General features: G+C 44.8%; 1 protein-coding gene across 3 annotated transcripts in view; it reads right to left on the bottom strand.

The window, feature by feature from the left end:
- Positions 1-15309, bottom strand: part of SLC12A2 (solute carrier family 12 member 2) — a 75077-nt gene that overhangs the window by 22939 nt on the left and 36829 nt on the right. For all 3 annotated transcript variants that reach the window (XM_071731792.1, XM_071731794.1, XM_071731793.1), the window contains exons 11-12: positions 1979-2086; positions 1054-1177 (exon numbers count right to left, since the gene is read on the bottom strand). In XM_071731792.1, the coding sequence (XP_071587893.1) occupies positions 1054-1177; positions 1979-2086 (232 nt within the window). The remainder of the gene's footprint in view (positions 1-1053; positions 1178-1978; positions 2087-15309) is intronic.

Raw genomic sequence — 15309 nt, 5'->3', positions numbered from 1 at the left:
GAAGAATGTCAGAAACAGTAGACAAAGCACTGATATATCTACAGTACATCTTTAGCTCAATTCTTAAACAGCAAAGAACAAGGTGCTAGTAAGTTTAAGAGACAATCAACTATGGTGAATGGCAACAACGGACAAAGTTAGTGTGAGCAATGTGACAAACATATTCACCTGCCTGCATTTTAAATGCAAAGTTGCATTAATGGTACTAGGATGGTGAACAAACTAATACCATCACAACAGTGATGAGTTCATCCTCTTTAGTGAAAGATACAGAAGAACCAATGCTCTCCTTTCTTTAAGGCAGCATGGTACAAAACATGTTTATGTGTACTCTCACCTCACTCATAAAAAAAAAAAAAAAAATTATCAAAATGCAGAATGTGCCACACTAGTCTTCGAGTTTCTATCTGTTGTAATCAAGCTCCCAGTCAGCACTCTGCAGTAGGGACATCACCTGTACAGCTGTGCCTTAAGTAGATTTGGGGAAGGATGAAAGAGCAAACCGGGAAAAGAAGTTTAAAAGCACTGGTACAGGACTCCTGGATGGACACAGCACAGTTAGTTTGCCATCTACATAGAACATATGTAATTCTACCTAGACCATCTTTACTTTCAGCAACCACAGCATCAGCACCCATCTCTTGAGTTACTGTTCATAACTTAACAGAAAACCACACTTTTAGAAGTATTGTTGGTGCAAATTTACCAGTTACTGAAACTGCAATTATTAAAGATATGACATCAACATTCACATTTACACAACATCTCTCCACTTCAAGTAAAAGATGTATTTTTATTGATTGATGGTATCTAAAGACAGATATCCGAGGGTATTAAGAAAAGTGCAGTACTGCTACTCCTTAATTCAAATTCGTTACAGTTCTAGACAGAGTTGTATCTAAAATAGGAGAAACTAACTCTCAAACAGATTTAGAATGTTGGCTTAGAATTAAACTGTGCATTAGACCTCTAAGACACTGAAGTCATGAGATGGGATAGAATGCTTTGTAAAGGAGAAAAGTATATTGAAGTTTATTATAATTTCAAACTAACCAATTAGTATGAATCCAAGAGCAATTAAAAATGTTAGAAGATATCCTCTTAATGGCTCATTGTTCTTCCCATAACCTCTGGCAAACATCTGAAATCCTGGATAAATGTTGTCCTTGCACAAAGCCTAGGAAAAAATAAAATTAAGGAGTCAGCACACATTTTGTTCAAAATCTGTCATTATTCCTATTAATGCTTACTAATGATGCCTTCTATGGCGTATTATCTTCCTGAAAGAAGGTGGTTTATAGCCACCATGTATTAATTCTATGTTGAATTCTCTTTGCATTTTGACATTTTGCATTTCCAGTATTCTATCCTTCAGTAATTTCTATCTGTAAGAACAAGCTTTGTTCTATATTACTGCACTGGTTTTCTTCAGAAAGTGGAAAGCTTGGCCAAAGTAAGCAGTAAATGTACTTTCATTTTTCAACAAAATCCCTGCTAAAAGGTTTTTAGTAAGCTTCTGTAAAAGACTGTTTGAGTACACTTAAGTTTTATCCAGTTAAAGGGAACGTGTAAAACAAAGAATGAGATTAAATGGTTAAGAACGTAAAGCAAAATACATGCTGTCTCCTTCTGTGACTAATTTGGGAAATTAACTCATGTTTTATTTTTGTGTGTGCTCCACTGTTGCTGGCAACAAAAAACATCTAAAGGAGTTTGTAGATTCCTGTAATGTTAGCTACACCACAAGTGATCACTGAACTAACCAGAAACAAGAGATCTGGAATAAATTATGGTCTAGCTACATTTAGTAACACTTACATAGTTGTCCAATTCTAAGCAACAGCTAAATACTAGACAAATCTACTGTCATGAACTGGGATGAATCATGACAGCAATGTCAGTCCCCTTTCAAAAAGTTTCATTCAAAGTTAATTGAATTTATTCTTTAAAAAGATAATGGCATTGCTTCCATACTTACCTGAAAGATCTTAGGTGCACTCACAAGAGATGCTAGTGCAGAAGACAGGGTGGCTGAAAAAATACCTGCAGTAATCAGTGGTGCAAATCCTGATACCATGCTCATCACCTGAAAGCAAAATAATTTATTTTTATTTACTATACAAAAGAATGGCAACATTATTCAAATACAAAAATAAAATACCATATGCCATCCACTTACAAGCTATCTGAATATCATGCATCCATATACAAGAATGAACTACATGCAAATCAAGAGATCTAAGTAGATCCTTATTTCAGAACAAAAGATCGTATATTTTCACACAAAATACAGTCCAACCATCTAATTTTCTGATCAAAACAACCAACGGTGAATGTCTCCACAGGCTCATAAGACAAATTAAAGTCAGTCATGGTAGAAAAATAAATTTGATTTTGTTACTATTTGACTTTCATGAGGGCAGAATCGTAAGCCAGACAGGGAGGACAAGCTACTAGTGACCTTCAACCAGTTGGCAGCTTAAGCGAGGGCAGCTGTCCCAAGCTGACCAACAGGTGTATCTCCCCACCACTTAAACCAAGCTCTTTATAAAAAGGATGGTGCGCTCAGGGTGGACAGTTCTGCCTTCTGGGGCTCTGCTCTCTTGGCTTATTGTTCACTCTGATACTCCTGAGGACAAGCTTATACATTTTATGTTTGTGTTTGTATTCATTGTCATCATTGTTTGAACAGGAGGAACTAAAGGAGGGCTTTTCAGACTCTGAGAGGAGTGGAACACAAAGGGAAGGATCTATTCCCTTCCATTTCCTGCAATACTCTACAAAAGATCAGGAAGTCAGCAGCTCCTCCCTCTTTTTCCTCCTGCTTCCTGTGAGCTGTGTTTCTGTTTGTTACTGCCAGCTCACCCCATGCTATCTACAGAGTTCTATACGTATATATTTGTATTTTTTGTTACTTTACCCTTGATGTTATTACTTTTCCCTTGTGTCTAAATCTGTATCTAATAGTTTTCAGTTTCCAACTCAAAAGTCTCCAGTCTTTATTGCCCTTTTATCTTCCCCTTGTGTGTGTGTGTGGGGGGGGGTGGAATAAAGAGGAATTCTGTCCTAGGTTTGTAGTCTGACTGCAAAGCCATGACAAAATAATTGATGCCCAATGCAGGGCTCAAATTTAAATTTTTCTTTTAATTGAAAATACTGGAAAGTTGGAAACTGAAAAAAGAAAAATGGGTTTCAAAATGGCAGAGGTGGAAGGCTTGTTATATACTGTATTTTTGTATTTACTCATCCACCTCCTAGCCATGACACTTTGCTATGCTGTTAAAACTGTGTGGGAATGAGTTCAGTTTGGAATTTGATAGGGGAGTTTCGGGACTCTTTGGTGAATGCATTCACTATGCAAAATGATTCTGTTCCCTTCTCTGGCAAGTTGGGCCTGCCAGAGTTTCAAGGCCTTGGTGATGGCTGGCATTACTTGTTTTGGTTTTTATTGTGCCTAAATGTGTTCCAGGGGTGGTTCTAAGTTCTATATCTGTGTGGGAAAACTGCTCCCGCCACCGCTGTCAGAGATACCTCCCCTACTGGCTCCAAACCAGACCCTGTCACCCCCGTCACAACCCCCAGAAAGCATCTGAAGAAGTTGAACCACCCCATGAGGGGTGATGATGAGTCAGAGAGATACAACAGAAAACCCTGATCAGTGGAAGAATTGGCCTGAGGCAGGAATGACACAGGAGAGTGATTCAGAACCTGAGATGATTGTGCAATCTATGTCTCCAAAAAAGATAAGAAATTTAAGAAAGGATTATGCCCACAATGAAGGTCAATCACTGACTGCTTAGATACTGGGTGTCTGGGACAAGAGGATAGATATGGCAGACCTGGAGGGCAGAGAGGCATGGCAGATGGGGTAGTTAGCCAGAGATGGGAGCATTGATAAGGTAACTGAGAGAAAAGCCAGTACTTAAAGTCTTTGGAAACGTCTTTTGTCTGCAATAAAAAGCCAATATCCTTATAAGGAGCATATCAAATGTCTCCACATTAGATGGAACACTGTGGCATCAGATATCTGACAGAGTTGGCTGTTCAACAGGTCATCTATGGTGATGGGGAAACCCCTGAGGATTCTGACCAAATTCCTGACGAAATTCCACTGCAGGAAGCCTCTGCTTACAAAACTCAGAGTGCCCCTGCTATGTACTCACACATTTTGGGGGGAAGGGTCTTTGGGAGAAATGATGAAACATCATCAACTGTCAGCTAAGACAGTATCAAGACAGTGTCTCTGACCCCTTACATGCTCGTTCTCAGCTGTGGAAAAAACGGCTGGTGAGTTCAAAAGCACAGCTGAGGAGCTGAAAACCTCTTTTGAGAAGCTGCATGGTCAGTTACACAAGATGAAGACAGAGAGTAACACTTGCTGTTCCCCTGAATGGATTAATGTATCAGCTATCGAAAACAGGCGCTTCCCCAGGAAGCCAGCTCAGGGTAGGTAGAACTCGACATGGAGTTCTCTGCAGTCGACCCTATGAAACCTTGGTGAAAACGTGAGTGTATGGGATGGCAAACCCACCACTACCCTGCGTGCAAGAGTACAGGAGCTATAAGGTAATACCACTGGGGATAGTGTTTCCAGAAGGATGGTTGCTCCAATCTCCCAAGCAGATGGGTCTCCAATCCAACTATGAGTCAAGGAACTAATAGTAAGGCTCCAGTTTGCCACTCAATCCCTTCTGTTCAGTGTGGGTGCTGCACTCAGCAGTAGAGGGGCACTACCTCCAGCCAGGTGAAGGCGAGGGGTAACCAAGTTTACTGGACAGTGTGGATTCAGTAGCCTGGCACAGCAGAAGCACAGAGATACAGAGCCCTGGTAGACACTGGTGTACAGTGCACCTTGCTACCATCAAATCACAAAAGACAGATTCTATTACCATCTCTGGAGTAACAGAAGTGTCTCAAGAACTGACTGTAGTGGAGGCTGAAATGACTGGAAATGAGTGGGAGACCCACTGTCTGGCCCAGATGCTCCATGCATGCTTAGTATAGACTTTCTCTGGAAAGGGTATTTTAAGGACCAAAAGGATGTAAGTGGGCCTTTGGTATAGTACCTGTGGAAACTGAGGGCATTGACCAATTGTTTGCCTTGCCTGGTCTTTTAGATGGCCCTTCAGTGGTGGGTCTGATGCGGGTAGAGGAACTGCAGGTACCAACTGCTTCTAACACACTACATCATCACCAGTATCGTACCAACAGAGACCCCCTGCTCCCCGTAAGAAATCTTACTCGCCAATTGGAGATCCAAGGAGCAATAAGCAAGACTTGCTCACCTTTAAACAGTCCGATATGGCCAGTGCAGAAGCCTGATGGAGAATAGAGATTAACTGTGGACTACTGTGGTCTAAATGAAGTTACACCATCAATGAGTGCTGCTGTTCCAGATATGCTGGAGCTTCAAAAATGGACAGGAGTCTAAGGCAGCCAAATGGTATGCAACTACTGATATTGCTCACGCATTTTTCTCCATTCTTATAGCAGCAGTGTGCAGGTCTCAATATGCTTTCACATGGAGGAGTGTCCAGAACACCTGGAACCAACTGCATCAGGGGCAGAAGCATAGTCCCACCATCTCCCATGGACTATTCCACGCTGCACTGGAGAAGGGTGGAGCTCCAGACCATCTGCAATGGGGTAACACAACTGAAGAGGTCTTTGAAAAAGGCAGGAAAGTAATCTGCATACTACAATAAGCTGGTTTTGCTACGAAGAAAAGCAAGGTCAAGGAACCCAACAAAGAGATCCAGTTCCTGGGAGTTACATGGCAAGATGGAGGCTGGCACATCCCTATGGATGTGGTCAGCAAAATTACAACCGTGTCTTCACCCACTAGTAAGAAAGAGATGCAGACCTTTCTGGGTACGGTGGGATTTTGGATGATGCACATTCCCAGGTACACTCAGATTGCAAAACCCCTTTAAGACATCACTTAAAGAAAAATGGTTTTGCATGGGGCCCTGAAGAGCAACAAAACTTTGAGCACATAAAACAAGAGATAGTCCATGTAGGGGCCCTGGACCTGCTCGAATAGGACAGGAGATTAAAAATGTGCTCTATACTGCAGGTTATAATGGTCCCACCTAGAGCCTCTGGCAGAATGCAGCCAATGAGACTTGAAGTCGACCCCTAGGGTTTTGCATCCAGAAGCATAAAGGTTCAGATTACAATTACATTCCAACTGAAAGAGAAATACTGGCGGCTTTTGAAGAGGTTTGAGCTGCTTCAGAAGTGATTGGCGCTGAGGCAATGCTCCTCCTGGTACTCTCTCTGCCAGCTCTGAAGTTACTATTCAAGGGGAGGATCTCATCTACACACCATGCCACTGCTGCCACCTGAAGTGGACTGCCTTGATAACACAGCAAGGTTAAATAGGGGGCTCTGACCATCCAGGTATCATGGAGGTGATTATAAACTGGCCAGAGGGTAAAGATTTCAGAATGCCACCAGATGAGACAGTGAACTGTGCCAAAGAAGCCCCTCCGTATAATTAACTTTCAGATGATGAGAAGAAGTTGCTCTCTTCACCAATGGATCCTGCTGTCTTCTAAGAAGTCAGCAGAGGTGGAAATCAGAAGTCTGGAGTCCTACACGACAAGTCACTCAAGCAGCTAAGGGGGATGGTGAATCCAGCCACTCTGCAGAGGTAAAAGCCATCCAGCTGGCCCTGGACATTGCTGAACAGGCAAGGTGGACAGTGCTTTACCTCTACACTAACTCATGGATGGCAACAAATGCCTTGTGGGAGTGGCTGAAGGGATGGAAATGGGACAACTGACAGCACAGGAGGAAGCCTATTTGGGCTGCCACTCTGTGGCAAGATATCACTGCCCGATCAGAGACACTGACAATAAGGGTACAGCATGTGGATACCCACATACCTAAGAGTGGGGCTAGTGAAGAACACCAGCAAAACCATCAGGTGGACCAGGCAGCACAGAGATTTAGACTGGGAGCACAGAGGTGAACTGTTTTTAGTTCACTGGGCCCATCACACTTCACGTGCCCAAGGGCAAGATGCAGCATACCAATGAGCCTGTGACCAGGGAGGTGGACTTAACTTTACACACTATTACAGAGAGTATTCATGATTGTGATGTATGTTCAGCAATCAAACAAGTTAAATGTTTAAAACCTTTGTGGTACAGGGGATGCTGGTATAAATACAAGTACGGAGAGGCCTGGCAGATTGTGCTATTACATCACACTCCCCCAGACTTGCCAGGGTAAGCACTGTGTGCTCACAGTGGCTGAAACAACCACTGGGTGGTTGGAAATGTACCCTGTGCTTCATGCCACTGCCCATACTATTCTGGGGCTTGAAATGCAAGTGTGGCAGCATGGTACCCCAGCGAGGATCAAGTCAGATAATGGGAATCATTTAAAAAACTACCTCATAGGTAACTGGGCTAAAGAGTGTGGTGTAGAGTGGATGGATATACCATATCCCCTATCATGCACCAGCATCTGGAAAAACTGAATGCTACAATGACTCATGAAAACTACCCTGAAAGAAATGGGCGCTGGGACTTTCAAATATTGGGATATACATCTGGCAGAAGCCACCTGGCTAGTTAACATGAGGGGATCTATCAATCAAGCAGGTCCTGCTCAATCAGACCACCACAGTGGATGGGAATAAAGACCCTGTTGTGTGTGAAAAGATCCTGTTGGGAAAAATTGTCTGGGTCTATCCTGCTTTGGACCAAGACAAACCCATCTGTGGGGTTGTTTCTGCTCAAGGTCCAGGACACACTTGCTGGGTTATGCAGGAGGATGGGGAAGTCCATTGTATACCACAGGGGAACCTAACTAGCCAAGAGCATCTAGTTTCACTTTGTATAGTTTAATTGCTATTTATACAGTTAGTGGTATTAGGTGTTTTTTCCCCAGGATAATGCAGTGGCATCCAAGAGTCTCAGGAAGAGTTTGCAGCACATGAGGACACGAACCCTGACAGACCCTGTACCATCTGTCTTGCTCTGAGAAACTGCCATGATGAGGATCTGCAGCCTGGACCTAACAAAAATCTTGTTTAAAGGGCATCGCCAGGTGAATGAGCATGAAGAGAAATGGAATGGAATAAGGGTGGAATGTCACCGTTTGAACAGGAGGGACTAAAGAAGGAGGGCTTTTCGGACTCTGAGAAGAGCGGAACACAAAGGGAGTGGTCTATTCCCTCCCATTTCCTGCCATACTCCATAAAAGATCAGGAAGTCAGCAACTCCTCCCTCTTTTTCCTCCCGTTTCCTGTGAGCTGTGTTAAACTTCAGTTTCCAATCTTTGTTGCCCTTTTATCTTCCCTTTGTGTGTGGGGGAGACAAAGAGAAATTCTGGGGGGAGACAGAGAGGAATTCTGGCCTAGGTTTGTAGTCCACCCAAACTGTTAAATCATGACAGTTGTCTTACTTCACTACATTTTTATGTATTTCAACATATGGGGCTTTTGTCCTCTTCCCAATTTTTGTTCTTCGCTGGAAAGGGACCACAGCGGGAGACTGACAACTGCTTCAGTTTAGCTCCAGGTATTGGATAAACAGAGAATTGCATATGAGTGGTGAAATTGACATCCCAGAGAGACAGCCACCCTCCAGGATGTCTTAAGGCAGACTTGGGTAAGAGGACTAACAGGAACTTTATGAACTTCAATGTAGAATCTAAGCATCTAAGAACACGTAACTCAGGAGTGCAGTTCAGACTGGGACGCACATAGCTAGAGAGCAGCCCTGTGTAAAGGTACCTGTGGGTCTTGGTGGACAATAGGCTCAACATGAGTGAACAGTGTGCTGCAGCAGCAAAGAAAGCCAACATGATGGACTGCCAAAGGATGGTGGACTGCATCAATAAGAAGCCATCATCCTGCTTGACTCAGTGCTTGTCAGATTGCACCTGGAGTACTGCATCCAGTTTTGGTCCCTGCTCTACAAGAAGTATGCAGACAAGTTGGGTCCATGAGGATGATTAGAGGACTAGAACCCCTGCCACATGAGAAGAGGCTGAGAAAATGGGTTTGTTCAGATTTGAGAAGAGAAGGCTTACGGGAGATCTTATTATGATGCTTGTGGGGAGATTCTGTCTGAACACAATAGGAAAATTCTCACTATGAGGACAGTCAGATGTTGGAATGGTCTCCCAGGGGAGCTGGTGGATTTTTGGAAAGTTTTAAGTCTTAGCTCAATGGAGTGCTGAGACATAACATAAGAACAATAGTAGTAGAAGTGCTGGACCAGATAATCATTGAGGTCCCTTTCAATCTAACATTCTATGCTTCTATGATTGTTGTTGTTCTTGTAGGGGACTTTAATCTCCCAGGTATCTGCTGGGAGTACAGCACAGCGGTCTGGTGACCTGCAGAGGCAACGACAGCAAAAACCAGAGGTAAGCCCAGGGGCTCAGTGCCAGACCGAGCGGTACCGGGGGGGTTTCTGAGCTCAGGACACTCCACGCAGCTGTCCAGAACCGCGAGAAGGAACCTGGAAGCTCGGTGGCTCAGCCAATCAGACGCGGTGGGGGCGTGGCCAGGCAGCCACTGGGGGGGCCCGGGCAGCGCAGCAGTTCGCTCGAGGCAGGGAGAGCGTCAGGAATCTGAGAACCTGTGGGCTCTGGAGGCAACTGAAATTGGGATTGTTGTCATCTGAGAAGTTTTATTATGGCTCCCACTCAAGCAAAAGCTGCTGCCAGGAAGACTGTGGCAACCCAGATGGAGGTCCCCCACAGGCATGCGGGGAGCCAGGTCTGTGACCGTGAAGAGTGCCCGAGTCTGTCGTAGTGTGGATTGGTAGACAGATGAGGTGTGCAAGATTGTGAGCAGATACATGATCTTCTTATGATGGTTACACAGCTGAAGGAAGAAGTCAAGAGCCAGAGGAATATCAGGGAGTGTGAGAGGCAGACTGACCACTGGTGTCATGACTTTGCCTCTGAACCAGGTTCAACCGTCTGGTGAGGCTCATGGCTAAGAGTTCTCCCTGCCCCCTCTCATCCTGGTAGAGAGCAATGTCCTGCAACATAGTGAGCAGGGGCAAGTCCCTGCACAACATAAATGGCACGGCAAGTGCACCCCTGGGGTATCTGTTCCACCTCCCCAAGTGACCTTGAACAACAGATTCATGCTCTGCAAAGAGAGCCAAATGGTGATGAGGATAGTTCACCAAACTTGGAGGTGCCTCCAAGGCCAAGTCAGACTGTGCCTCACATCAAAACCTCAGCAGATAAAAATCCACGCATCCTTGTCATGGGTGAATTGCTCCTAAAGGGGATGGAAGGCCCTATATGCAGACAAGATCCACTTCTTAGCAAAGTATGCTGCCTCCCTGGTGCCAGGATTAAAGACACATGGCAAAAACTCCCCAGCCTAGTTAAACCCACAGATTACTGCCCTTACTTATCTTTCAAGTAGGCAGTGATGAAGTAACTACCAGAAGTCTAGGAGCAATGAAGAGAGACTTCAGGGCCCTGGGTTGGCTGGTTAAGGGATCAGGAGCACTAGTAGTGTTCTCCTCTATCCCTCCAGTTGTGGGGAATGATGAGGGACTAGTCAGGATGAGCCAGCAGATCAGTATGTGACTGGTGCTACCAGCACGGGTTTGGGCTTTTTGACCATGGTTCAATTTACAGGAACCCAGGCCTGCTGACTAGAGATAAGTACAGCTTATCCTTTAAGGAAAAAAGGGTCCAAGGACAGGAGCTGGCAGGGTTCATGGACAGGGCTTTAAACAAGGTAGGAAGGGGGCAGGGGTGAGACTTGGGCCACTATAGAGGATCCTGGATGCAACATGCCAGTGCTTGCGGAAGAGCAGGGCACTAGTAAGGTCTCACAATCTCAGTTCTCTGTGAAGGAGGAGGATGATATTCCTTGTGGCCAGAAGAACAAAAGATCTGGTGAGAGATCGGTTACTTTGGAAACATCAGAGTTATTATCTAAGAGGATATTAGGACTTCTCAAAAGGTGGTCCAGCAGAAGTGCATCTACACTAATGGACACTGCATGGGAGCAGGAGGCCACGGTGCTGATGGAAAACTATGATATAGTTGCCATCACAGAAACGTGGTAGGATAACTCACACTTTTGGAATACCACAATTGATGGCAGTATTCTACAATGCCAGAATTCTTCCCCTAACCACGAGACCTTGCCCAACTTTTCAAAAGAAAAAGGCAAGGAAGGAGAGGTGGTGGGGCTAGGGAGGTATGATTGCCTATTAATTAATGACGGTGATGACAAGGATGAGCACTTACAGGTTAGAATCAAGGGAAAGGTCAGTAAGATAGACATCATCATGGGAGTACACTACAGACCACCCAACCAGGATGAAGAGGTGGATAAGGTACTTATAGACAGTTGGGCAAGGTCTCAAGGAGTCTACCTCTTGTTCTCATGGGGGACTTCTACTTCCCAGGTATCTGCTGGAATATAATACAGAAGAGGGAGAACAGTCCTGTAGGTTCCTAGAATGTGTAGGAGGTAACTACTTGTTGCAGGTGGTGAGGGAGCCAACAAGGGGAAGCACACCCTGGGAACTGCTGTTTGTTAACAGAGAAGGTCTTGTTAAAGATGTAATGGTTGAAGGCCATCTTGGGCAAAGTGACTGCAAAATGATAAAGTTTTTGATTTTCAGTGAAGCAAGGAGGGGACTCTCCAGAACTGCCACCTTGGACTTCAGGAGAGCAGACTTCGATCACTTCCAGACCATGGTTGATAGAGTCCCCTGGGATGCAGTTCTAGAGGAAATAAGAGCCCCAGACACCTTGTCATACTTTAAGGTAATAATAGAGGTGCAGGAGCTGACCATCCCGAAATCATGAAAGATGAGCCAATGAGGAAAGAGACTAGCCTCGCTGAACACAGAGCTTTGGCTGGAACTCAGAAACAAAGTTCATGGTTTTTGGAGGAGAGGACAGGTACCTTATGAGGATTACAAAGATATAGTCAAGATGTGTAGAGAAAATATCAGAAGGGCAAGGGGCCAACTGGACCAAACTTGGCCACTGTGGTGAAAAAACAATAAATGTTTCTATAAATATATCAACAAGAGGAGAGCTAGGGAGAATCTGCCCTGTATCAGATGCAGAGGGAAACACAGTGACCAAGGCTTAAAGGATAAGATATCTGATACTTTCTTTGCCTCAGTCTTTAATAGCAGGACTAGTTGTTCCTTGGCAATAGAGTCCCTTAAGATATAAGACAGGCCTGGGGAACAGATTAGGCCCTATGTAACCCATGAGGAAATGGTTATGGACCTGCTTCATAAGCTAGACACTCATAAATTGATGGGCCAGATGGTTTACATCCTAGAGTGCTAAGAGAGTTGGCTGATGTGGTTGCCAAGCCTCTCTCCATCATCTTTCAGAAGTCCTGGCTAACTGGGGATGCCCCATTGGACCGGAGACTGGCAAACATGACCCCATCTTCAAGAAAGGCCAGAAAGAGACTACAGACCTGTTAGTCTCACCTCAGTGCCAGGGAAGGTCATGGAACAGATAATCCCAAAAGAGGTCATTGATCAGCTAAAGGTCAACCAGACAATAAGGCCCAGTCAACATGGGTTCATGGAAGGCAGATCCTGCTTGACAAATCTGATCTTGTTCTATGACAAGGTGACCTACACAGCAAATGAGGGAAAGGCTGTGGATGTAGTCTACCTGGACTTCTGTAAAGCTTTTGACACTTTCCCCCATAACATCCTCATGGAAGAGCTGGCTGCCCATGGCTTGCATGGGTTAAACACTGGCTGGATGGCCAAGCCCAAAGAGTTGGGGTCAATGGAGTTAAGTCCAGGGCTCAGTGCTGGGGTCACTCCTATTTAATATCTTTATTAATGATCTTGATGAAGGGAGTGAATACAACCTCAGGAAGTTCACATATGACACCAAGTTGGGAGGGAGTGTCCATCTGATGGATGGTAGAAAGGCTTTACAGAGGCACCTGGACAGACTGCATCATTGGGCTAAGACCAACTGCACAAAATTCAGTAAGGCCACGTCTTGGGTCTTGCATTTTGGTCAGAACAACCCCAGGCAATGCTACAGGCCTGGAGAAGAGTGGCTGCAAAGCTGCCTGGCAGAAAAGGTGTATTGATTTGACAGTCAGCTGAATATGAGCCAGCAATGTGCCCAGGTGGCCAAGAAAGCCAACGGCATTCTGGCTTGTATCAGAAATTGTGTGACCAGCAGAACTAGGGAAGTAATCCTGCTCCTGTACTCGGCACCAGTGAGGCCCCACCTTGTGTACTGTGTTCAATTTTGAACCCCACCTCAATGTCCTTTTTGTGTTGAGCAAAATTTGGAGCAAGATTTGTTGGAGCAAGTCCAAAGAAGGGGAACAAAGCTAGCTAAGAGTTTGAAAAACATCCCTTATGAGGAGCAACTGAGGGTGTTGTGGCTGTATAGTCTGGGGAAATGGAAGCTGAGGGGAGACCTTATCACTCTATAAACACCCGAAAGGAAGTTGTAGTGAGAGTGGGGTTGGTCTCTTCTCATTGGTAACAGATGACAGGACAACGGGAAATGGATTCATGTTGCATCAGGAGTGATTTAGGTTGGATATCAGGAGAAACTTCTATACAGAAAGTGTTGTTAAGCACTGGAACAGGCTCCCCAGAGAGGTGGTTGAGTCTCCATCCCCAAGTATGTTTGAAAATCATATGGATGTGGTGCCTGGGGACACAGTTTAGTGGTGGGTCATCAGGAACAGAGTAGTGGGGTTAGGACAAGGCTGAAATTGATGATCTTGAAGGTCTTTTCCAGCCTGAGCAATTCTATGATTCTATGAGAGGGAACAATCCAAGAGGTTCTTGGAATATATGGAGAATAAGTTTCTCACACAGCTGGTTAAGTGAGCTGACTACGGAGGGTGCCCTTCTGGACCTGCTTCTTGTGAACAGGGAAGAACCTGGGGGGTAAGTAAAGGTTGGAGGCTATCTAGGGCACAGTGATTATGAGATAATTGAGTTTTCAATCCTTGGGACAAAAAAGGAGTGGCGTTAGTAAAACTGCCATCTTAGGCTCATGGTAAACTTTGACTCGTTCAGAAGACTGATTGACAAGTCCCTTGTGAGGCTTCCCTGAAGGACATGAGTCCAGGAAGGCTGGACTCAAGAAAGAAGTCTTAAAGGCACAGAAACAAGTTGTCCCAGTGTGCTGAAAAACAAGTAGGAGGGAAAGGAGACCAGGCTGGCTAATTAGGGACCTTGAGCTGACCTCAAGAACAAAAGAAGAGTCTGTGACCTTTGGATGAGGGGGCAGGTCTCGCATGAAGTCTATAAAGATGTAGTGAAACTATGCAAAGAGAAAATTAGGAGAGCCAAAGTACTACTTGAGTTCAACCCAGCTACGGCTGTTAGGGATAATAAAAAATATTTCTGTAAACTCATTAACAACAAAAGGAGGATTAGGGAAAATCTTCATCCTTTATTAGATGCAGAGGGAAGCATAGTAATAAAAGATGAGTAAGAAGCTGAGGCACTCAAGCCTGCTTTGCCTCAGTCTTTTATCAGCTGAACTAGCTGTTCCCTGGATGCCCAGCCACATGAGCTAGGAGACAGGGAGGGGATGAAAAATGAGGTTATCACAATTAAAGAGCAAGTGGTCAGTGACATGCTACACCACTTGTACCCCACAAATCTATGGGGCCAGATGGGTTACACTGTAGGGTGTTGAGAGAGTTGGCAGATGTGCTTGCAAAGTCACTTTCCATTTACTTGAAATCCTGGATAACTGGGCAGGTCCCAATGGACTGGAGGGTAGCAGATGTAACAGCCACCTACCAGGAAGGCAGAAAGGAGGATCTGGGAAACTACAGATCTATCAGTCTGATCTTGGTTTCAGGGAAGGTAATGGAGAGGATCATCTTGAGTGCCATCACAAGTCATATAGAAGACAACTGAGGGATCAGGCCCAGTCAGCATGGGTTTATGAAAGCAGATCTGGCCTGATGAACCTGATCTCCCTCTATGACAAGATGATCTGGCTACTGGATGAGGGCAAGTCTGTGGATGTTGTTTATCCAGATTTTCAGAATGCATTTTTGACACTGTTCCCCATAGAATTTTTATAGAAAACCTCACTGCTCATGGCCTGGATGAGCATGTAATCTGTTAGATCAAACATCTGCTGGGTGGAAGGGCCCAAAGAGAGGCAATCAACGGAGTTAAATCCAGCTGGCGGCAGGTCACAAGTGGCATTCATCAGGGCTCACTGGTGGGACCATTTCTGTTTAACATCCTTATTGATGATCTTGGTAAGAACGTAGAGTGTATCATCAGTAAGTTTGCAGATGACACCAACTTAGGCAGGAGAGTT

The sequence above is a fragment of the Heliangelus exortis genome, chromosome Z (genome assembly GCF_036169615.1).
Source record: "Heliangelus exortis chromosome Z, bHelExo1.hap1, whole genome shotgun sequence".
In the NCBI taxonomy this organism is placed as follows: domain Eukaryota; kingdom Metazoa; phylum Chordata; class Aves; order Apodiformes; family Trochilidae; genus Heliangelus; species Heliangelus exortis.
Note: the sequence above shows the minus strand (reverse complement) of the source record. Positions and strands in the feature narration are given on the sequence as shown.